Genomic DNA, 24,467 nt, shown 5'->3' on the forward strand with positions numbered 1-24,467 from the left:
ACCCTGAGCGCTGGGATGGACAAAACACCCTTCAAGTTTTGCACCAATTGCCACCACAAATATGCCCAGAAGGACCAGCATCCAGTCTGTAACCTCTGCCTGCCGCTCGACCACAGCAACGAGGACTGCAAGATAGAACTTAAGGCAACGTTATACATCCAGCTTGCGTAGATCCTGCTCTGCAGGCGTCGATGGTTGCGGAAAAAAAGGACCGGAGTATAACCGGCTCATTGAGGGGGAATTGTGAAGGCACATCAGGGATAAATGTGGGATTAGTCCTTAGAATCACAGCATTCTCCTTAATTATGAAAAAGGTTTCTTAATGGTGAATGCCTGGATTACGCTTACCCTTCTGGTTGAGGTGAGGGCCAGCAGAAGAGCGACTTTCCATGTTAAGAATTTCAATTCAGCTTTATGAAAAGATTTGAATGGTCTTTTCATGAGCTGTACAAGGACCACGTTGAGGTTCCATTCCGATGGAAGTGCTCGCACTGAGGGAAAGTACAGAACAGCCCCTTCATGAATTGTTTGATCAGGCTTGAGGCACAAAGAGAAGTGGCACTGGAAGCTCTTCTATAGCGAGAGATGGAATCCAGATGCACCTTAACCGAAGAGAAGGATGAATCTGATTTTGCCAAAGAGAGAAGATATGGTCAAATCTGCTGCGGGGATACTTGAAATGGATCCAGACCATTTTGTTGGCACCAGAAACAGAACCTTTTCCATTTTAGTTTGTACGTCTTGTTAATGATTTCCGCTCTAGTTTTTCAGAGGATATCTCTACACTCTTGCGAAATGTTCATGTCTCTAAACTCCAAGAATGCAGGAGCCAGGCGTGTAAGTGGAGTGACACTGGATTCGGATGGTGCACTTGAGTGTTGGCCCTGGACAGGAGAAGAGGAAATAGCTGCAGACATATGGGTCTGGCTTCTGAGAGGTGAAAAAGTTCCAGGAACCACTGATGCCTTGACGACCTGGGCGCGATGAGACTATGGCGACATTCTTCCAGCTTCATTTTGGTCAGTATCCTGGGAATCAATTTATTTTATTTATTTATTTGCACTTGTACTGCGCATCGGCTACCCAAAAAGGGTTTCCCGGCGCATCTTTGCTGTTACAGATGGAGAGAAAAGTCTTATTTATCAAATAGCCAGGTTTTTAGCAACTTTCGGAAACTGGAGTAGTTAGGCGCATTTCTCAGTGAAATGGGGAGAGAGTTCCAGTGAGACGGGCCTAAGTAGGCAAAGGATTTACCTCCTATGCGAATGCGCTTAAATTTAGGGATCCTAAAACGGCCCTGAGTGGCTGATCTGAGGTTCCTGGATGGGATATATGTATTTACCAGTGAGCAGAGGTACTTCGGGGCTGTGTTGGCTTTTATTTTATACATATAGGTGAGGGCTTTAAATTTCACTCGATTTTCAATATTGAGCCAATGAAGTTTACGTCGGAATGCAGAGACTGATTCCCTTTTTGGTACCTTGCATAGTAATCTGACTGCCGCGTTTTGGGCCATCTGTAGACGATGGAGGTTAGCCTTATTTGATCCTAAGTAAAGGACATTTCCGTAATCTAAACGGGATGTTATTAAGGCATTCACCACCGTTTTCCTGGTTGACTCGGGGAGCATCCAGCAGATTTTCCTCAGCCATCGTATGATGGAAAAACAGGTGGCTGCCACTCTAACTGATTGTGCATGCATGCTCAAGGTATCATCCAGGAGAACACCTAGGTTACGTACTTGCGAAACTGGGTTTGGGAGGTTGCCCATTTTCTCGGGCCAATGTTGATGGCTCCATAGATGTTTTTGTTTTCCTAGAATGACAACCTCTGTTTTTTCACCGTTTAGTTTTAGAAAGTTTTCCTTCATCCAGGTTGCAATGTTGTTCAGTCCAGTTTTAAGCGTAGCGCTGTCATTTACGTTTTGGGCCGCCAATGAAAAAATAATTTGCGAATCATCTGCATAGGAATAGATCGTGAGTCCCGACTCTTCAACTAACTCAGCCAGTCAGAATCAATGGGATGGGGGAAAGGTGTAGGCATATATCCCTGACCATCGCATTGAAAGGACATTGCCCTGAGACCCCAGGAGGGGATACCTGCTGGCATAGAACCAGCATTTGGCGTTGATGTTCGTGGCAAACAGGACCAGAACTGCCTTTACCCATAGCGCAAATGCTCCATTCCGCTGGAATTGGTTGAATTCCCATTCATGGCAATTGTCTGTAGCTATGCTGAGAGCATCTGCCAGCGTGTTGTGTAAACCTGGAACATGCTCAGCCCTGAGAAAAATCCCGTGCTTAGTTGTCCAACTCCACAGTTCTTGCGTTTCTAGAGAAAGTGCAAGAATTGGTTCCTCCCTGTTTGTTTATGTAGAACATACTGGTCGTGTTGTCTGTACGGACCAGTACAGAAGCGCTTGTTATTCTCAGCTGGAAGGCCTGCATAGAGATATGACTGTTTCTGAGAATTGGACCTTTTACCGGGAATTTGAAGGTCCTGCAAGTGACCTCCCCAGCCTTCCATGGAGGCATCCATGGTCAGGATGTAGTCTGGTATGTTTTACAAGAAAATAAGTCCTTTTGAAAGGTTTAGGGTGTGTAACCACTATTGCATGGCTATTTTCATGGCGGGAGTAATCTGAATGATGTCTTTGAAAGATTCCGACGTTTGAAGCCGTTGCTTTTGCAATTCTTCTTGGAGGGGTTGCATTTTGAGTAAGGCCAAGGGAACCCGGTCTATTGCTGATACCTAGCAGCGACTTGTATTTCCTTACAGAAATTGACTTTTCTTGAGATGGCCATAGCCAATTGTAGTAGACGGTTTTGGCCTTCTTCAGACAAGAATGCTTTGCATTGAATTGTGTCCATTCAGGCTCCCAGGAATTGTTTTATTTGATTGGGAATAAATGAGGACTTTGTGATGTTGACTGTCACTCCGAGCTTGCTGAAAAGCCGCAAACAAGCGTTTGTGGCCCTGGTTGCTTCCTTTGCCGTCGATGCCTTTAACAGCCAGTCGTCCAAGTAGGGGAATACTTGGTGGCCTTGACAACGTAGGGCTGCAGCCACCGGCCCTAGTCTCTTTGTAAATATCCTGGGTACCAACTTGAGGCCGAAAGGGAGAACTTTGAATTGGTAGTGAGTACCAGTCACTGTGATTGAGGAATTTGTTGCTTCCGATGAATGGGGATGTGGAAAAATGTGTCTTCCAAATCGAGGGAGGTCATGAAGTCTCCTTTGTTGAGACGTAAGATTTCGGCCAGAGTTACCATCTTTCTGAGGTCCGAAATTGGTCTTCATTCCCCTGACTTCTTCAAAATCAAGAAGAAACTGGAGTAGAAGCCTTGCCCTCTTTGCAGAGCTGGAACCTTCCCAATGGCTTCTTTTGCGAGCATAACTTTTGCTTCTTTCTGCAATAAGTGAAGACGAGGGGAAGGGGCTCCCCTGATTAGTGTAGTTGGAGGTTTTTGTGCTAACTCCAGTGTGTGACCGAAGGCAATAAAATCCAGCACCCAACGTTCTGATGTTATACTCTCCCCTTGCTGGAAGAAACTGGATATCTTTGCACCCACGGGAGAGCAAAAAGAGGGGGAAGCTGGTAACTTGGGGAAATTATTGTTTTCTTCCATTATCCCTGCCTTTGGTCGATGTTCTCTTTCGGCCCCCTTGGCAAGAGAAACCAGCCGTGGCCGGTTGACGTAAGCAGCAGGTCTATAGGATTGCCTATATTGTGGCTAATAGGGCGGATATTATTGTGCCCTTTGGAAGTTTCCTCTGTAAGTGGTAAAACTAAGTCCTGATGCCCCCCTGAATGGTACTTTCCTGTACTGAAGGGAACCTAAGGATTTTGCTGTATCCGTGTCCTTTTTGCTGGATAGAAGTGCCTCATCTATGTTTGCCAAATAAAGCATCCCCATCAAATGCCATATCCAGAACCTGTGACTGGACCTCCGGTCTAAATGTGGTTGCTTTCAACCACCCATGGCGCCTTAAGACTGCCGCACCTGCCAGTTGGTGTAACCCCGTGTTGGCTATGTCCATTGCGCAGTCGATTGTCTCCAAGGCCGCCCGCTCTTCTTCTATGAGGATCTTTCTGACTTCCTGTCTTCAGGAATGAGGTCTAGTAAAGAGGCCATATCCGACCACATTTGTCTGTCGTAGCCACCGATCATAGCCAACGTGTTGGCCGCCTTTATGGTAGTTGCAGCCATGGTGGAGAAACGCTTCCCCATGATGTCTAACTTATGCCCTTCCTTGTCCGGAGGAGTGGAGATCGGGGTGGCTGGGTTCTTAGATCTCCTTTGTGCCGCCTGCGAGATAACAGAATGCGGCTTCGGATGGCCTGTCAGACAGGAAGGTGAATTCTCTGGGGCTCTGTACTTTTTCTCGATACGATAGAGCACTGGTGGTATCATGGCCGGGGTCATCATTATCTTTATACCCTCTTGCCAGATGTAATCTATTATTGGAATTGTGCGCATTGATTTTCTGGCTTCCTCTTTAGGATCAAACCTCTTTTTTATTGGCATTCATATCATAAGAATAATTACACAACATGCCGCCTAAAACCCAAGCCGGGCCGGCCGCCTGATTAGTGGTGGCAGCGGGAGTAAACCTATAGAGATCGTCACATTCCACCCCAGCTGGGCTGGGTCGCAATAGTATTCTCGAAAAGGGCCTGGCCCTGGTACCGGGAAGCAGCCGGCAGCAGATACAAAGTACTTAAGACATTAAGATGACGTTTACACAGCATGTCGCCCACAACCCAAACTGGGCCGGACGCGTAATGAGTGAAACTGTACATGACCAGTGCAAGCTTAGGAATGTAGTCACATAGACCCCATGGCGGTTTCAGGCACGTCATTCCCTCAATGCTTTGCTGGCGGTGTGCAAAAGCCGCAATGTTGCCAATTTGTATTAATAAACACATAGAAACATAAGGATAAGCATAACAAATAAAACAATGCCCTACCACCACTCTCCGCCCCAACCCCTTATGAGCGAGCGACTAAAGGTAGAAAGTGTGTGCTCTTGCAGTCTGCACTCTGAGCCTATCGAACAGATCAACAACTTTCAGACACCCCTATCTTCTCCTTGGTCATCCGGTATTAATCTCGGTATGCGCAGATATGTTGGGCAGGTCAACTCTCTAAATTACATCGAGAGGATGGAAATGATTGGGGCCCATATTTTCATATATGCCGCCGTGTCTGTATCATACGCCATCGACAGTCGTTCCATAGCCAGTAGTAGCCAAAGTTGACGTAGCCATTGCCTATGGTCCGGAGTTTTGCCTGTACCCCAGTTGGTCACCAGAATCCGAATTGCAGCATTCAGGGCAAGAGCTATCTGTTTCTCCCTCGTGGAGCAGATTGGGAACGTGAATGCATTAGGGAGTCTTAATAGTGTGTACGCAGGGAATCGGGGGATCATAGTGCTGAAGTCGGGGGATCATAGTGCTGAAGTCAGAGTCTATGCCATCTAGAATTTGTTCCCAGTATCTAGTTCACTTCGAGCAATGCCAGAGGAGGTGGAGCAGTGCCCCAGGACTACCACATCCTCGCCAGCATTGACCATTGCATTGTGTGTTCCACTTCTGAATGAGCGAAGGGGTGTAATACCAGTAAGAAATGACTTTGTAGGCAGTTTGTGTGCCCTGCAGTGTGAGTTGTATGGGGCACTCTGTAAAAGATATCTTCCCACTCTTTAGCAGACAAAGTATGCCCTAGCTCGGTTTCCCAGCAGACCTGACCTGGGGTTCTGTGGTCCTGCGGCGTCTTTGACAGGTGGAGATAAATATCCGAGATTAGTTTCTTGTCGTCTGCCTTAAGGAACGGCGATTTCTCAAAGGGAGTTAATGGCCGTCCCACCTTATGCCGTACATCGGGTTGAAGTAACCAATATTTCAATTTTGTGTGGGAGAACCAGTCAGTTTCTAACAAGGAATAGTCTATTTTGACTGGTCAAACAGAATGAGGCCTTCCTGGTCAAAGAGACATCCCATGCGATCCATCGCTTGGAAGTGTTTGGGGTCAGGCCCGGTGGGAAGTCCGAATTCGTGAACAGGGGTGTCATGGGTGAAGGAAATGTAGTGAGACCCAAAGCAAGCGCCACTTTGTCCCAGACTTTGAGTGTCAGGTTGGTTACTGGGGAGGAATAGAGCCCCCAAGGCCTGTTTGGTCCGGACAGCCACACCGCCCTCCAAATGTGGGAACCTGAGACCGTTTGGTCCATAAAGACCCATTGTGTCTCAGTCCGTAGGTGGTTCCACTCCACCAAGTATTGCAGCTGTGCCGCCTGGTAGTAGCGTAGGAAGTGTGTCACCGCTAGGCCCCCGCTTTGTTTCGGCCCCTCGAGAAGCGGCTTCTGCAACCAGGGATTCTTCCTGGCCCATAGAAAGTGTTCACTCTCTTACTGGAGAGCGCTAACTATGACAGGCGGTGAGGCCAGGGGAAGCGTCTAGAAGGTGTAAAGGGCATGTAGGAGGATGTTCATTTTTACTGCGGTCACCCTGCCAAGCCAAGATAGTGGGAGCTGCTGCCATCGTGCTAAGTCCCAGCAAATTTGGGCTGCAAGCACTGAGTAGCTGGCAGCTGCAGTTTTGGAGAGGCTATTGGTTAAGACCAACCCTAAGCAAGGTAGGGCACCGGAGATCCACTGAAATGCAAACTGGTCTCTCAATGTAGGCTCCGTGGGAGGGACAGCAGTAACATTTAAAATTTGTGACTTCTGCATGTTTGCCTGAAAGCCCGAGATTGCCCCGAACTCTTGTAGCTCGGAGACAATAGTAGGGAGAGAGACCAAAGGTTGTGTGAGCGAAAAAATGACATTGTCAGCATACAGACTGATCAAGTGACTGTCAGCTCCGAATGAGATGCCCACCGCCGTAGGATTATCACTTAGTCTCTGAGCAGGGGGCTCCATATAAAGAGCAAACCAGAGCTGGGGCAATCTTGCCTCGTGCTCCGCTCAATAGGGAATTCGCCGGACCTCACGCCATTCACCCGCACTCTCGCACAGGGAGCGCTATATATGCTCTTGATTTAACTCTCAAAGCGTGTGCCAAACCCGAAGTGTTTGTGAGTCGCTTACAGATATGGCCAGTGCACCCGGTAAAACGCCTTTGCGGCATCGACCACCAACAGTAAGGCTTCTTCAGGTGATCGGTGGACCTTATCTATAAGTTGGCAGATGCACTTAACAATATCGCCATATTGCAAGGAAGGGATAAACCCGGCCTGGTCTGGAACTGTAAGTCCAGGCATGAGGGGATTGAGGCGGTGCGCTAGGACACTGGCGAAGAGCTTCGCGTCGACATTCAAAAACAAGATGGGTCAGTATGAGCTACAGTGCCTCGGGTCTTTCCCTTGCTTAGGGATGACCGTTATCGAGGCCTGCAAAATGGACTCCGTCAGTGTGCCCGTATCAGCGAAGGAATTAAAAAGGCGGGTATGGATCAGAACGAGTTTAGGGCGGAAGGTCTTATAAAAAGCTGCGCTGAACCTATGCTGACACGGCGACTTCAAGGGCTTTAAGCAGGCGATCGCAGCAATCACCTCCTCCACTTGAATGGGCTTATCTAGTGCGTCAGCTTCTGTTGGGGTAAGGGGAGTAATCAACGCGGCCCCAGGTACGTGCAGGGTTTGTGGTCACAGCAGTGTCCCGTGAGTACAGGTCTGCATAATAGGCCTGGAATGTAGCCGCAATGCCATCTGCGAACACTTCAGGTCCCGCATCTCTCTGGACAGATTTAATCGAGTGCGCATTATGCTTATTACACAGCCGGTGTGCCAACATACAACCACTTTTGTTGTCACCTACATAAAACTTATGTTTGAGTCGCAGCATCGCGTATTCATCTCTGTCCAGATCGAGGAACTTCAACTGTAAACGCTCTCTCTCCAGCTGTCACCAAACCTGGGGAGCACCTGTAAGCTTATGAATGGATTCCAGCTCTAGAACCGAAGTTTCCAGTTCCTCCTACGTGTCTTATTTTCATTCTCCGCCTTCGTAATGAGTGCCCCTTGGGCAACCAGTTTTAAGGTCTCCCAGACCGAGGAAAGCGCAGTGGTGCCTGTGTCGCTGAGCTCAAGATAAGCTCGCAAAGTATCTCTAAGGGCTATAACCGTAACTGGAGAATGTAGCAGAGTCTCACGAAGGCGCCGGGGGGGGGGAGGACATGCATAGGCTTAGTGTGATGGGAGAGTGGTCTGACGGCGAGTGGGGTTCAATGGTAGAAGCGAGCACCCAATCCCATACAGAAGAAAGTGGTCCAGTTGGGCATATGTCTTGTGGGCTGCAGAGTCAAACATATAGTCCCTCTCTCTGAGGTGTTGGGCACGCCAAACATCATGCAGGCCACAGTCTAACTATCAGTCTAGGCTCTATTGAGAGAGTGCCCCTGTGTGACCAGTTCTGTGCCCTGACCGGTCTTGTTCCGAGTCCATCACTATTTTTCAGATCTCTACCCAGCACCATGGCTGCGTCTGGGACGTTGGCAAGAGAGTCAGAAAGGGTTCTTGTCACTCATTCGGGGTTTAGATCGACACCACAATGAAATGGAACGTGCCTAATTACACGTGTAGCACTATTAGGCGGCCTTAGATCTCCGCAATAGGGCCCAAGACAGTGCCTGGGAAGCGTCTCGAAAAGAGAATAGCCACACGCCCTTCCATTTCCCCCCCCGACCTGAGGACCAATATTGCTGCGGGAATCGTTTGGAGTGCATTCTATGTGTATCTTTTGAAAGTAGATGTGTTTCTTGTATCAGGCATATGTCCCCACGGGAGAGTTCTAGGAGTGAGAGAAGTGCAGACCTCTTGGTGGGGTTGTTAAGGCCTCGTACATTGAGGCTAATCTTTGTCTCCATGATCTACGACGGGGGAGAAAGCTGTGAGCGGATGGGCATCTACACCATGGAACATGTGAGGAGAGGCAGCCGGGGCACGCCTGTAAAGGAAACCTGGTGACAGTCCATGTATGTGCGTGGCCTGTCTGGTAAGGCGCACCGGAAGGGGTACCTCAATAACATACCTTTAACCCCCACAACAACAAAGAACAAGTATAATTAAGAACAAAGTTAAGTTCCTTGTAGTCCACGGCAATGGGAATTTAAAAAAGGAAGGGGTCTGCCAAGGCAAGGTGAATCATCTGCTAAGAAGTAGTCTTGTCGCCCACGCCCCCACCCCGCTAGTCCCATGCTTGCATATAAAGCTCTTCCACAGTACCTTAGGAGAGGGAGTCATTTGTGTTCTTTTCCTTCCCTGGAGAGGGAGCGCAGCATCGACGACCTCTCCATAGCGGTGACGCTCAAGCCGCGATCTGTATCACGCCCCTGGGCGATTTCTGCTAATGTGTTGTCTCCTGTAGGCAATTGTCGAGACTCCTGTTCTTTGAGATCCAGGCCCAGAACCTTACAGGCTTCTGCTAGAGAATGCATCTGGTAGGTTTTACCCTCTAGGTGAAAGATGACCCGAAAAGGATGTCCCTATGAGTATGCAGTGCCCAATGCACTCATATGATTAGTGACAGGTCGAAAGTCCTTTAGTTTCTTAAGGGTAATATCAGCCAGGTCCTGGTAAAGCTGTGATGAATAGTCTCGAAACTGCAGTTTCTGAGCATCCCAGGTGGCCTTATGTACGGATTCTTTCACTTTAAGTCAAGTACACAGACCAGGATGTCTGCTGGGGGGAGAGATGCCTTGCAGGGAGGATCCACATGATGGCACCGATCGATCTGGACGGTGTTCTCTGACATGGAGCCCAGGACAAAGCAGAACAAAGCCAGCATGTCCCAACTAGAGATCTGAGGCCTCAGCATTCGTTGAGACCCCTCGAATGCGGACATTGTTCCTCCTGGACCCATTTTCCAGGTCTTCAGCATGGGCTTGCAGGTCGATTTACTGGTCCTGTAAACGTATTACTTCTTGCTGAAGGGACTCTTATTTGCTCGTCCATAGCAGTGGGAGTCTCCTCCAATGCGGCCACCCTATCTCCCACTTTGTTGCTATCCCGGCGTGCTTCCCTCAGCTCCAGGTCTTTCTTTACTTTCTGCAAGTCCTCTTGGAGAGAAGCCAACAGCGACTCCAGAAATTCACAGGTCACCGTGCTGTCAGCTCCGTCTCCCCCGCAAGCCGGTTGTCGATTCTCCTGCGGTGTTCTTCTCGCCAAGGGGGTCCCCTGAACTTTTGATGAGCAGGTCAAGGACCAAACAGTCCTATATTTTAGTCGTGGCCGTGTCCTGCCGGCGACAGTCCCAACGGCATGCAGCTCTTCAGGAGTTGGAGCAGAGGGGAGGCCAGCGGTTGTGCTCAGGGAGCAGATGTGGACCAATGTGGGGCCAGCTTCTGGACCAACCCCGACCAACATGTGCGATCCAATGTTGCATGATTGCCCCTGTGTCGGTTGCCCACCGGTGTGTCAGTAAAGCTGGGTGTGAAGACACTTGCTCTGTTGTGCGTACCATGGGGACAGCCGGCCTGCTGACCTCACTGGCTCTGCCGCTTAAGGTCTCATCCCACCCCTGGCCTGGCAGAGAGGCCCCTTTGGAAGATCCTCGTGATGCAGAGCTTACGTGCCCCGCCAACCAACGTTTAAGGACCCGCGCTCTGGGAGGGCCCTGGGGAAACTCCCAATCCAGTAGGGGCCCACTGCCGCTGGCACACAGTCTCCACCTGTGCACAGGCGCTCCTGTGGGGGGGGGGGGGGGAAGAGTTCCAGAGGGAATGCAGCCAAAGTGTTTACAGGAGGGCCAATGCCTCCCCCGCTCTGCGATGAGTCCCCGGGGGACCCACGCAAGGAGTCCTAGGTGCGGGCGTGGGCGACCCACCAGATTGTGACTAAAAGGTCGGGGCCCAGTTGCGCCTGCAATCGCAGTTGGCCCCACGAGCAGGCCGCTGTTCAGATCCACCCCGTCAGGTGGGGCCCGCAAAAGGGAGGAAGATGGAGAACGGGGGCACACGAATCCCTCATCCAGCCTTAGCAGCAATGCGGGGCACCGCCAGGCCGCTCCGGTGCAGGGCACCGCCCAAATCCGCGACCCCGATGCCCCCCCAGGTGTGTGGCTGCGAGTCCAGCTGTAGCTGGCTTCTCCACCAGCTCTGGTCACAGGCCTGCTGGGTCAACCCCGGCTGCAGCTTCTGAGGACAAATGAGGCCCAGGATGCGTAGGCCTCTTGCTCCCCTTCTCCAGGTCTCGTGGAGGGGGTCCACACTGCTCAGCCAGGCTGGTATCGCCACAGCCCGCGTCAGGACCCAACTAGCGAGGCGGGCTGCCAGCGGACCCATACACACACAGTCTCTCGAGCCTCACCTGCGACTTGGGGGACAATCGGTTGAGCTCTGCCAGCCTCACTGTCCACCACTGGGACTCCAGCCGAAGGTGACCCCTCCCAGGAAGTGCCACAGCAGCAGATGGTGCTCGAATTCAATGCTGAAGTCCGGGCATGGACGGAGTGACAGCAAGACGCATCTGTTTACACCACCATCTTGGCCACTCTTTAAAGTCAAACAGGAAGCAGTCTGCATGTGTAACTTCCATGTGGAGATGGAATCTATTAGACGCCCTCTCCATTAAGTTGTGGAAACCATCTAGGTCTTCTGGTGGTGAATCCGCTGGATGGTGTGACGGAGGAGAGGGAGTTAGAATGATGTAGTCCTCCCAAGGGTCAGCAGGCACTGGGACTGGAATTTTGCCGCCTTCTCTCTCCTCATCCAAGTAGGAAGGGTCGACCGGATCCGGCTCTTGCGTAAAAGATTTTGGCACTGTAGGTGTTGCTGGCGAACTCGGTTTTTCAAGGGCCTGTGGTTGCACCAGCGGCTCCTTGAGAACATCTTGAGATGGAAATCTTTGTTTGTAGCCTGTCAACATAGCTTGACGGTCTTGAATCAAAGTTGGCTGCAGGTGAGACATTTCTCCAGGGTGAGATTTGTGATATTCGTAGCGTTGATAATGACGCGGCGGTGCCAGATATGGCTAGTAGTACTGCTGGTCCTCATAGTCCTTGTCATCTTCCTGGCACTTAACATGCAAATCCGATGGACTGTGCGTCACTCCGTATATTCCATCATCTTCCTCATTATCTTCGTCCGACTCCTGAAGATCCAAAAGATGTGAAGGAGGCAAAGGGGAGATCTTGTTGTAAGCTGACATCTCAGGATGAAAATATTTCTTCATCACCTTAATCATAGTCGACGGACTCCTGGCTACCGGCGTTGGAAACCCGGTCGTCAATGGTATCACCGTCGATGGATTCGCAGTCAATGGTGACGTCGATGGTGTTGTTGTCGATGGAATCGCAACCGCCGATGGCCTCATCGACGGTATCATCGTTGACTAACCTGTTGTCAAGAGTGACAGTAGTGACGTCGACAGTGTGGACGCTAACTTCGTCGGCTTTGTCACTGCAACACTCGCCGACTGTACAGATGGGGCAGACGTTGACGATGATGGCATCAACGATACCCTCGTTGACAGTATAGGCCAGGAGATGGCCATTGTTCTCCCCGTACCAGTCAACGGGCCGACGACGTAATCATGTAGATTGCCGTCGTCGACCCAGTGACTGTTGTCGACAGTAGCATTGTCGATGGAGATTTTTCAGTTCTTCTCTTCGCCAGATCCGATGAGGAGGCTCTATGGTGCTTCTTTTCTTTCCTCAGTGGAGTAGAGGAAACAGAAGACGAAGGCTCAGAGGAGACCTTGGAGTGTTTCTCCTGTTTTGCGCACTTGCTGACTTGGAGAGGGTTTGAGGTGTTTCCTGCCCTTTCCAGAGTCTTTCTCTTGAGATCTTGCTCTCCTGTAAGGCCTGGATGAGCCATCACTGTCCTTCTCTGATGACTTACGGTGCTTAGTGGGCTGTAACCACAAAAGCAGCCTTCCCTCTCTATCACTTAATGTTTAAGTGCGACAGAATTTGCACTGTTTTACCTCATGGGCTGGGTGGAGGCAGTAAATGCGGTCCTTGTGAGGATCAGCAATATGGGCTCTCTTCTTGCCACAGGTCTTGCAGGCTCGAAAGAGTCCTTTCTTATCAGACGTAATGAGGAGAAATCATCCAGAAGAAAAACCTAGAAGGTAAAAGAGAAACTGAATAGAACTCAGTGAGACTCCATTCACACACGACGTGTGGTGAAAAGCTTCTAGAGGGTGTTAGCAACTGATTGGCTGCATTCAACATTTAGTCCTTTTTAAAAAGGACATATTTAGGCTATATAGAACATGGCCATTATAGCCTATGGCATTATTTGAATACTGCTTGACTATGGTACTGGGAGACTCCCATCTCAACGCCGGGGAATGATTCAGGCCTGTGAATCTATGAAAGATACCCCAATACTGGATAATAACAAATATTGAAAAAGGCGACTGCTGCTAAGTGTTAACTGTCCGCTGTTCATGATGGAAAAATTTGCCAAATGTTACTAAAAATAAAATGGCTGGATGATCATGCTTTTGTAATATGGGCCATTCAAGGACCAAAAACCGTGCTGTGTAAACTTTTCCCATAAATCCCAACTTAACACAGCTTAGAAGACCGTAGAGATATGACAATAATATTAAGATCATGTAGAACCACTGCTGTCCGTGATGAAAGACAGCACAACAATCAAGATAATATTCATTAGCGCTAGGAAATTACCCTCCACCCTAACATCAGTTTGAAGTTAAATCACTTACCGCAGCCATGTCATATATGTGCGTAGAACCCATCATGGCTGCCCCTAAGGCTGCAGGCCGCCTTTCTGGTAGCACTGTAAATAGCTGTGGGGTCTCAGTACTGGAGAAAAAATAGAAGATGAAATATAAGTGAAAAGTGGCAAAAGGTCCTTCTCAGCACAAAGATTATGGTGGCATCACCCCTCCTGCTATAAAGAAACCAGCTTTAGGGCTGTATTGTCAGCAAAGACGGGTAGCTCCAGTGACCCACAAGAATGCACGAGAGATATAGGATCAAAAGAGTAGCAAAAGAGCAGATCGCTCAGCACAAAGTTACAGACTCTGGCAGATACAGAAATGAAGGAAGCAGAGCTGAATTGTAAAAGAACTAGCATCTATGTCCAAAACTTCATGTTTTTATTCTCTCTGTATGGACACAAAGAAGATGATAGCAGATCCCAATGACTGGAATGGCATCACTTTAGCAATAAATGTCGAGAGAGGTGAAGGAATGGCTAACAGTTTTCCATATGAAAATAAACAGTCTATGGAGCAACTTACGCTCTTACCAGGTTATGTTATTGTGCTTTGTGACTTTGGAGAAAGAAACTCACAAAGAATCCCTGCCAATGTCAATGCAACCAGAAAAAGATAGGGAACACTGCTGATGCGGAGGAGCTACCCTTCCGTCACACCATCAAGAACTCTAATTTCTTACCCATCCATGGCCTCCTCAATCTTCTTCTTTCTCAGCTCGATGAGTTCAGGAGTCTCCATACCAGCGGGAACGGATGAGATACCACCTGGTGTAATTAGGCCACTGAATAAGAAAAGAGGAAAAAAATAAAACACTAAAATTCCTGCTAACTGGATGTTGATATATATGAGTAGGGTTGGTAGAGTCATTTTTCAGTGCAATACAAACTGTAAATTACTGTACTTCTCTAGAAAACTATACATGGGACTGTCTTTCTCACTCTATGCTCCCTGATATTCTACCCACCGGTCACAATTCAGGTGCTGCCTAGGGTTTGGTGTTTCTGTGTACTGAGATGCAAATCTCAAAGATGTATCTTAATCAGAGTCCAGAACTCAGTGCTCACCTGTCAGCTGGTGTGATGAAACCAGTTTCGTCAGGTTTGTCCTCATCGCTCTCCTCCTCCTCCTCTTCTTCCGAGGACTCTTCATCAGAGGGTTCTAACTCTCCCCACGGGGTTCGATCAATCTCCTCTTCCTCTGTTTTGGTCTAAAAATACATCAGCATGTCAATGAAAGGGACTTCAATTCTTAGCACTGCTTCAACTCCCCCTCCCACCAACAAGGTAATTACTAATGGAGAAGAGGACCTAGTTTGAAGTGGCTATAACCATTACAAGACAGCCAATGAGCTCATTATTCTAATGGATCTACTTTGGCCAACAAGAAGATTTTAAGGCATTGGCCTACCATTTCTTGAGTACACATTAAAGCCAATCCCTCATTTTTAAGTGATGGACAGCTTACTTTGAGTTGTAGCTCTTGAGAATACAGTACCCATTGTTGAAAACATATTTTAGTTACCTGTTACACTAGTCCTTACATTTAGATCTTTCACTGGTATAGCTGTGCTTTTAATTTTAAATATTCCAAAGCTCAAAAAGAACATTCAGATTTGTCTCAAGATGGCTGCAGATGTTCGAAATTCATATTCTAATCCTGGAGTAGACTAACAGCCTGATTTATCGTTTGTCAGACAAGGTAGTCTGTCACAAACGTAATAGAGCACCCAATCCATCAAATCAATGCCCCAGTCACCCGCTTCCCCTGTTTAGTAAGGAGAATCAATATCTTTTTCTCATAAGAACCCTGGTTGGCAATGTCAACAAAAAGCTTTCTCCGATGGCAGGTGGAATAAACACCATCACAAGAAGGGCATAACACTGCATGTCCTGGCAGTAAGGGACAGAAAAATAACAAATGACGGCCACCCACAGCCATGGGCGTGGGAGTCGCTACTTATTTATTTTCAATAACAAACTCAAACTTTGGAGGTGGTTTTAAAAACACAGAAACTCTAGTAACATTTGGTGAACAGCAGTAAAAACCCACTTTTTTGTACCTTGACAGGAACCACCATGACAGCAGTTTTATATTAAGGTACAGAGATAACTGCTGAACTGACAGTGATTCCCAAATTTGACAGACATTAATTTGTCAAGATGGTGGACATAATGTCCTGTGCCACCCTGATGGACTGTCCTACATCTGCTAAAGACAACGTCAGGCTCTAAATTACAATCCAGTAATTTTAGTTCTTGACTGTCATCATTCATGGACAGACATGCTTTAGTGAACATACCTGCACGTCAAGGCTAGGCAATGGATCCATGGCAATAGTGGGAGTGACCAAAAAAAGCTCCAAAAGATATATAAAAGCATCTCAATATATAAAAGAGCCATTGGACTAGCTAGTTTATTGTGACTTTGGGCATTGGGAGGCTGCTAAACAGCCTCATTCTATATGTGCTCTAACCCTAAAGAAAGCAAGCTGAGCTAATCAAAGGCTTCCATTGCCTCAGAGGCTTATCAATCAGGGAATTGTAAGCGCGCTACTCACCCGTGAGGGTATCGGGCAGGTTTGTTTAGCCGAAGAGCCAGGTCATGAGGGCCTTCCTGTAGGTGTAAAGGGAGGGGGAGCGTCTGATGTCTGCCGGTAGCTCATTCCAGGTCTTGGCTGGAATGTGAGAGAAGGATCTTCCGCCTGCTCTGGCTCTGTGGATGCGCGGAGTTTCGGCCAGTGCGAGGTTGAAAGATCGGAGGTTTCTTTTGGGTACGTGGAAGTTGATTCTGCTGTTGAGGTATCGGAGTCCGTTGTTGTGTAGGAATTTGTAGACGTGAGTGAGGCTTTTGAAAGTGACTCTTTTCTCCACGGGGAGCCAGTGGAGACTTCGTAGGTGTTGACTGATGTGTTCATGCCGGGGGATGCAGAGGACGAGTCTGGCGGCGGTGTTCTGTATTGTCTGGAGTTTGCGGAGTAGGGACTTGTTGATGCCGGCGTAGAGTGCGTTTCCATAGTCCAGTCTGCTGGTGATGAGTGCGTGGGTGACTGTCTTCCTTGACTCAGGGGGGATCCACTTGAAGGTCTTGCGGAGGATGCGGAGGGTGTTGAAGCTGCTGGAGGTGACGGCATTGACCTGTCGGTTCATGGTGAGTGATGAGTCGAGTACGATGCCGAGGTTCTTGGCGTGGTCTGAGGGGGTAGGTGGGCTTCCGAGGGCGGTTGGCCACCAGGTGCTGTCCCATGCAGAAGGGGTGGTACAGAGGACGAGGACTTCTGTCTTCTCGAAATTGAGCTTCAGGCAGCTGTTGGTCATCCAGACTGCGACGTCTTGCATTCCTTTCTGGAAGTTGAGTTTGGCAGTGGTGGGGTCTTTGGTGAGGGAGAGGATGAGCTGGGTGTCGGCTGCGTAGGATACGATGTTGAGGCCATGTTGTTGGACGATGGCTGCGAGGGGGGCCATGTAGATGTTGAAGAGGGTGGGGCTCAGTGATGAACCCTGTGGGACTCTGCAGGTAATTTTGGTGGGGTCGGAGAGAGATGGTGGGAGTGTGATCCTATGGCTTCTTCCGGAGAGGAATGAACGGATCCAGTCCAGGGCTGTTCCAGGTATGCCTGCGTCATGTAGTCTGGCGACTAGTGTGCGGTGGGAGACTGTGTTGAAGGCCGCTGATAGGTCGAGTAGGATGAGGGCTGTGGAGTGGCCTTGGTCCAGGAGGGCGAAGATGTCGTCTGTGGCAGCGAGTAGGGCGGTCTCTGTGCTGTGGTTGCTTCGGAATCCGGATTGAGACGGGTCGAGGACGGCGTTCTCTTCAATGAATCGTGTCAGTTTCCTGTTGACTGTTTTCTCTGCAACTTTGGCTGCGAAGGAGAGGTGCGGGATGGGCCGATAGTTCTTGAGGTCGGTTGGGTCAGCTGTGGGCTTCTTGGGCAGGGGTCTGACTTCTGCGGGGGTGCCAGTTTTGAAGGTGGTGTTGATGGTGCATTGTAGTTCGGGTGCGAGGGCGGCCGAGGCTCTGTGGTAGATGTGAGGGGGGCAGGGGTCGGTGGGGGCCCCCTGAGTGGATGTTTTTCATGGTCGAGGCAGTGTCTTCGGCCGTGATCGGTGTCCAGTTGGAGATGGTGGGCTGGCTGGTGTTTTTGGGGGGCGGGGGGCCGTTGGTGGCGCCTGGTGGATGGTCGATGAAGTTTTTGTAGAAGTTTTTGATCTTGAGGTGGAAATAGGTTCCAAGCTTGTCGCAGAGGTCTTGGGATGGGGTGATGTCTGTGGCTTTGCTGCGTAGGAACCTGAATTTTTGAATGACACTGAAAAGTTGGTGGAGTTGGCCAGTATTTTGTTGTGGATGAAGTTCCTCTTGGTGGCTCTGATCCGGTTGTGGTAGCCCGTCATGGCGTCCTTGTAGGTGGTGTGGTTTTCGGTTGTCTTGGTGTTTCTCCAGTTCTTCTCCAGGAGTCTGTAGGTGCATCTGGCTTCTTGGAGAGCAGTGGTGAACCCAGGCGGCTTTCCTGGGAAGTTGGCTGTCGGGGTGGTGTCTGTCGGGGTGGTGAAGTGGGTGAGCTCGTCTGCGCAGTCGGAGATCCAGGTGTGGAGTTCTCTGGCTGCGTCGTTTGCGTCAGGTGCCCAGGTGTGGTTGTCTCGGGTGAGGGTGGAGTTAAGTTGCTCGTCGGTAACCTTGCTCCAGTTCCTTCGTGGTGGGTGTGGGGCTGGTTTGGGTACCTTGGGTTTGTTGATGGTGAAGTGTACGCACTGGTGGTCGGTCCATGGCGGCTGCGTTGTGTGGCTGAACTGGACGCCGTTTCCTGCAGCGAAGATGGGCTGGAGGGTGTGTCCTGCTCTGTGAGTGGTGTGTTGACAAGTTGTTTAAGTCCGATGCTGGCGAGGTTGTCACGAGGATAGTGGAGTTGGGGGTCGCTGGGGTTGTCCAGGTGGTAGATCAGGTCTCCAATGAGTATGTAGTTTGTTGAGGCGATGGCGTGGCGTGCGATGAAGTCGGTGGCGAAGGGTGTTCGGGGGCCGGGGGGGGGGGGGGGAGAAGGGTCTGTAGACGAGGGTTCCTCGGAGTGTGGCTTTGTGGGTGGTCTGGATCTGGAAGTGCAGGTGTTCGGCGGAGGGGAAGGTTTCACTGGAGGTGGTGAGGTGGAAGGTGCTCTCCTGGGCGATGGCCCCTCCTGGGTGGTTGGGGCGGTCTTTCCGCTGGATCTTGTGTCCGTCTGGCATGGCGGTGCTGATGTCGGGGCGGAGGATGCGTTGATCCAGGTCTCTGTGAAGAAGGCGATGTCAGGCGAGAGAGAGAGTCGAATAGGTTCCAGATTTTCATGGCGTGTTTGCGTATGGAGAATACATTAAGAAGGGTGCATTTTAGTGTGTCGTCGGTGCTGGCGTCGGCGGTGTTGGAGGCTGGGGTGGCAGTGAGGATCTGGCGGCAGTGGAGGCAGGAGAACTGGCTGTGGATCGTGTTCGGCGAGGCCTGTTGGCATTCTCCAAGTCTTCCAGGGTTGAGTGAGAGGAGGGTGGTGGTGTCGTAGCGATGGGTAGTGGGAGGTCCAGGGTTCCTGGCGCTGACCGTGGTCAGGTCGCGGACGGGCCCAGATGGGCTTGCCTTTGGCGCGGGGGCAATTCCGGGGGTGGAGGGGCCTCAGGGGCAGCAGTGTTGAAAGGAACAGGCAGGCACGAGAAATTAAAAACAGTGGTGGAATTAGAGCAAGACACAGATGGGCATAATAACAGCGGCACAACAGGGAAAAAATTAAGAAAAAAAACAGCTGAGAAAGGTTACGGTGGTTGCAGGCAGACTGGTCCCAGTTGGAGCGGGCAGCAGACGCAGGAGCGGGCAGCAGCCTCGAATTTCCCAAGGAGGTGGTCGAGGTCTGGAGGCAAGAGACAGCACAGCGGAGCTACAGGGAGAGAGTGGACCTAGACCGAGGGGCTGGAACCTTTTCACCACACACACCAGCCTAACAGAAAAGTACAATAAGTGCTTGGCTTTATTTCAACAGGTGAAATGTGGTATTACCGCAGGAAGAAAGAAAAGAGTATGTATAGGATATCTCAATCACGATCTTGTCTGGGCATACTGTGACCCCTAGTAAAGATCCAATCTGGATGAGGGTGTTCATTTAAAAGGATATCTGAACAGAGTAAACTTCATGTGTATACTAAAGATTCTTCAGGAAACGTATTTTCAAGTTCAACAATGTAGAGAATTCGGAGTAAGTGCTTGTGTTCTTGTGGCAGGCTGACGTGGCTGTTCGGAGTACGAAAATGCAGTGTCTACAAGAATTATGCTGCATTTTGTACTGCTCATAAGCTTCTTCAGAAGTATGCAAGTAACTGGTAGGAGTGATAAAGTATAAAGGAATGCCCTTGACAAATTAATTAGAAAAGCAGCAGCAAATGCATGGTGCTGGGCAAACACGCTCTCTCCAAATTCTATATAGATTTTGTTTTCGATTATCAACAATGGAGTGAAAACACTTCTTTTCGGACAGTTCAAGTAGTCGCTTTCTGAAACTCGGGAAATTAAATCACCATTTTCATAGCAGCAGCGGCGGTCTAGGACTTAACCAATTAGAAGTGAGGCAGGAGATAAGAATGACAGATAAAAAAAACTGCAGGTAACCATCAAGATGCAGCCCACTTACCCCAAAAGGTAAAATTACCAAAACCCTTTCAAGAATGCTGCAATGTTGTGATCCTACTAAGCCCTTTTTCTACTATTTTAGTGGAATCTAGGGTACTACTGAACAAAAAGTGGCTGCGGCTGTCTGTCCTACCTGGAACTCAGCAGCATTTGTCCCAAAGACATCTCCGTACAACGGTTTGCCAGTCTCATCCACAGGGGGCTTGCCCCAGCCTCCAGCATGGTATCCAAATGAGCAACCCTACAAAGGGGAGGGAAATGAGTTTTAATCATGGAGTTCCCAAACAACCCCAATCAGAGAAACACATACAAAAACATACACATACCACCCCTCAAGGGAATAAATAACAACCAAGAATAATGCAAAAGCAGAAATCGACCAAAAAAAAACGCATGTCAAATGGTGTCAACAAATTTGTTAACGTAGCTAAAGGTAAAACATGAGATACAATATTCTGAGTTCTGGCAAGAATTACTGGTGGGCTTACTCTTGGTCAACACAAAGCAAATGTACAGAAGAAATACAGACACAATGTACAAACATCGCTAATACATTTCCATATAGAATAGTGGTCAGTTTTGTTTTGCAAGAACTGCACCACTATCCTTTCCAACTGTGCATCCAAGGTCTGCTTCAGTTTCACGCCTGTAGGTGGTCCAGGAAAGTTATGCCCATTCGAAAGCACAATAAGTCTAAAAGGAAGATAGCCTGTACATCTGTACTTTACTTAAGAGGCACGTATATTTAAACGAAGCCTGAAGCTTTCAAGATGTAGAAGAGTGGGGAGTTGAGACCCTGCAAACAATCACTAGTTTCTTTAGCTATACGAGAAAATATAAGTCACTGCACCCAAGCAATCCTTCAACTCTATCCTGGTCAGGAGACATAACGACTAAAGACAAAGAGGAGTCTGGTTTCCATTCATGATTCTTACCTCAGGAATGGGGTTATTCAGCCCAGGGATCTTTAAGTTGGGGTATGAAGGAGGAGGGCCATACCTCTGCATGGCGATCAGCCATGGTGGAGGAACTTTGTGCGAGTTCTAAAAAGAAAGACAGAAGACATACATTTATTTTAGTACAAGATAAAAAGAGGCTAGTTTTCCCTATGTATATGTTTGTTTTAATGTTATTCACGTTGGATACCGAGGCTCTCTTGTGTACAAGACAAACTATCCAAGGGATATGCTCAAAATAATACAAGCTATGCATGCTGCTTGACCATAAAGTGGATGTGAGTACTACAAATTAACACCATCGGTTTACTGGACCCCATTATATAGTTCAAGTTTTTCATCTAAAACCAAAGTAAAAACAGTACCTCAGTAATATGACAGGAGAGTCTCTGTAAGGAACATTAGCAACTTGTAATATACTGACTTATGAATGGTTTTCTAAAACAAATTTAGAGTCAATGTGTCGGCTTGTACTTAATCAAAAGACATTTCAGGTGGAGTCCATGTCTGCTTTCTTTTTATCATTTCAAGAAGGCTTAACATATCGAGATTCATTTAATAATTTGCATAAGGGATTTTTTTCAACAAAAAAGTACGTATTGGACTTTACACATGCAGGAAGCTGGTTCTTTAAATGATGTACCATTAAGTAGTTATATAGTGCGAAGAGTCCAGTGATTCCCCTAGAAGTGTACAGGGCTCAATGTAAACCCAAACTGCTCTATTTGTGATAGTGTGGTTGAGCAGCCTTAGGCCTAACCGAGGAGTGGAAGACATTTGTTATGCACACAATAACGAATAAATGATTCAAAAAGGAGTAACGCAACCATTTTTTAAAAATAGGCTTCTTTTAAGACTTATTTTAAGACCAAGATTAATAGAAACACTTTTCACTTTAAAAAGTGGACACGATGCAATTTTTCAGTTGAGCAATGTTAACCTACGGGAGGAAAACAAGAATGTAGTTTTGAAGTTAAGTACATGACTTACACATACAGTCTTCGGGGTTTCAGGCCAACACCAGGCAAGGTTCACATTAGTCCCAAGAGTGAAAACCAGCGGCACAGGGGCGTCCGGTGCAGAGGTCAAATTCAGGGTCAGGCGCCCAATGTTAACAAATGGAGACTAGGGGTGATTGAAGATCCACTGCTCACAGGTGAGTAAAGAGGTGTCAGGAGTCAATCTCCTGGAGCTAAGGTAAGTACAGGGGAGGCCACAAGGGAGCACTAAACTTACACCCTCAGTGGCACAGGAGCAGCCGGGTGCAGAATGTCAACAAAGCGTCAGTCGCCCAATGCAATTCAATAGGAGAGTTCGGTTTTAAAAAGAGACTTCAGGTGCTGACCAGGAGGCTGCACGAAGAAAACCCACAGCTGCCCAAGTAAGACGATAATAGAAGACGTGGGGACACCATTAGTCAAGCTAGCCAAGGCCCAGACTCTTCGTGTGCAGGTGTGTCCTTTGGCATCGGGAACAGCTTACAGCAGGTCGGGGTTAGGCGGGGAGTCTTCGGATTCAGGTTGCAGGCGTCGAGGTGGAGTCTGGCAGCTATGAACCCACGGTGGACTCTAGTTCAGAATCAATGGGGAACCTTCACAGGACTGGTGGGCCACTTGGCTGTGGGAGTTGGGTGCAGAGGTGGGTCCGGAGGCGGTTTCACGGTTGTTCTTCTTTAAAGTTGGCTTCTTCTGGACAGGTCTGCTGTCCACAGAAGATTTAGTCTTTGTTGAAGGCAGTCCCCCGGGGTTTTGGAAGTCGCTGGCCCTGCAGGACGAGTCAACTTTTGTAGCAAGAGCGAAAGACAGCAGACAGGCTGGCAGGGCTGGCGCATAGCCAGTCACTGGTCCCTTTTCTTTCTAGCTGTTGCGGCTCTTAAGTGTCCGGGCTTCGTGGGTCGTCCGGAATCTGATTTGAGAATGTGGGAGAGCCACCTAAATACTAGATTATAGGGGAGTAACAGGTAGGGACCAATGGGTTCCTATCTGAGGTGTCTACACCCATTATTATGCTACCCTCTTGTGGGAGGGGGCATAGCCCTAGGCGTGATTGGATATGTCCCACCATCTTCAAGATGGTGGGCACTGAAAAATGTGCTTCACTACGCCTCCAGAACCTGAGGGGTAGAGTTGGCGAAGGGGGGCGCACCTCCTTTTCTCCCTTTTTTTCTACCGGTTCTCCAGTCAAAAGTGGGGGTTTGAAACAGGGGCTGCCTTCTGCTGGTAGCAGCAGTGGCTGGGGTTGCATTACAAAGGCGGCAAGGGCTTTTAAAGCTACCCTCTAGAGCACTGTGTTCATCCTGAGGGAAGGGGTGTGACACCTCCGCCCAGGATGGGCTTTGTTTATGGCCTCAGAGAGCAGGTGCTCTCGACCAAGAGGTCCAGAAACATGTCTGGTGGTGGAAGCCTGCCTAAAGCCAGTCAGAGACTACACCAGGGTTGGTAGGTTTTCAGGGGACACCTCTGAGTACATGTTTTAATAAATCCCACTGTGGTATCAGTGTGGGTTTATTAGGAGGAGTTGTTTGGTACCAAACACTCCTGGATTCAGTGAAGCCAGCATGGTGCTGGAGAACTCTAGTTGTCAAGTTTCCTGGTCATGTACTTTCTACGGCTTTCCTGGTACTTACAATATTAAGGAATAGACTTGAGATATAGTGCACCCTGCCTTAGGGCCAGTCAGGTCTACTAAAGGGGTGACTTACCCATACCTTGGGCACTGCTGCTAGACATGGCACACAGGCAGTGCGCCATGTTGACTTTTTGTTGTTTTTCACTGCACCAAAGCATGCAAGTTGCAGTGGCAGTGACATGGCCTTGGTGAGGGGTTTCTAGGGTACCCTCTTCAGTCCCTATGCCCTATATACAATGGGTACCATTTACTAGGGATTTACAGAAGTCTGAAGTTGTGCCAGTCGTTGTACAGTGTTAGGGGAGGAGCACTAGCAAAGGGGACCTAGATGGCAGGGACCCTGCAAATTAACAATCGAAACCACATCATTTTCCAGGCAGAAAGCAAGGGGCTAACCATATCAAAAGAGGCACTTTCTCACAACACAAAATAAGAAACAAAGCTGAGGGGGTGCGGAAGAAACTTAGGCCCGGACAAAAAACACAAAGAATGAGTGCATTTGAGCGTGGTCAACCAAGATGACAACCCCTTTAAGGAAACTCTTCAGATAT

The 24,467-nt window shown here is 48.8% G+C and overlaps 1 protein-coding gene across 1 annotated transcript in view; it reads right to left on the minus strand.

The window, feature by feature from the left end:
* The window catches only part of SF3B2 (splicing factor 3b subunit 2), a 355,029-nt gene that overhangs the window by 35,404 nt on the left and 295,158 nt on the right, over positions 1 to 24,467 (minus strand). Inside the window, exons 15-19 of the mRNA XM_085625740.1 lie at positions 21,268 to 21,375; positions 20,466 to 20,573; positions 14,758 to 14,900; positions 14,373 to 14,474; positions 13,676 to 13,775 (exon numbers count right to left, since the gene is read on the minus strand). Coding sequence (XP_085481866.1) covers positions 13,676 to 13,775; positions 14,373 to 14,474; positions 14,758 to 14,900; positions 20,466 to 20,573; positions 21,268 to 21,375 — 561 coding nt within the window. The remainder of the gene's footprint in view (positions 1 to 13,675; positions 13,776 to 14,372; positions 14,475 to 14,757; positions 14,901 to 20,465; positions 20,574 to 21,267; positions 21,376 to 24,467) is intronic.

The sequence above is a fragment of the Triturus cristatus genome, chromosome 9 (assembly GCF_964204655.1).
Source record: "Triturus cristatus chromosome 9, aTriCri1.1, whole genome shotgun sequence".
In the NCBI taxonomy this organism is placed as follows: Eukaryota; Metazoa; Chordata; class Amphibia; order Caudata; family Salamandridae; genus Triturus; species Triturus cristatus.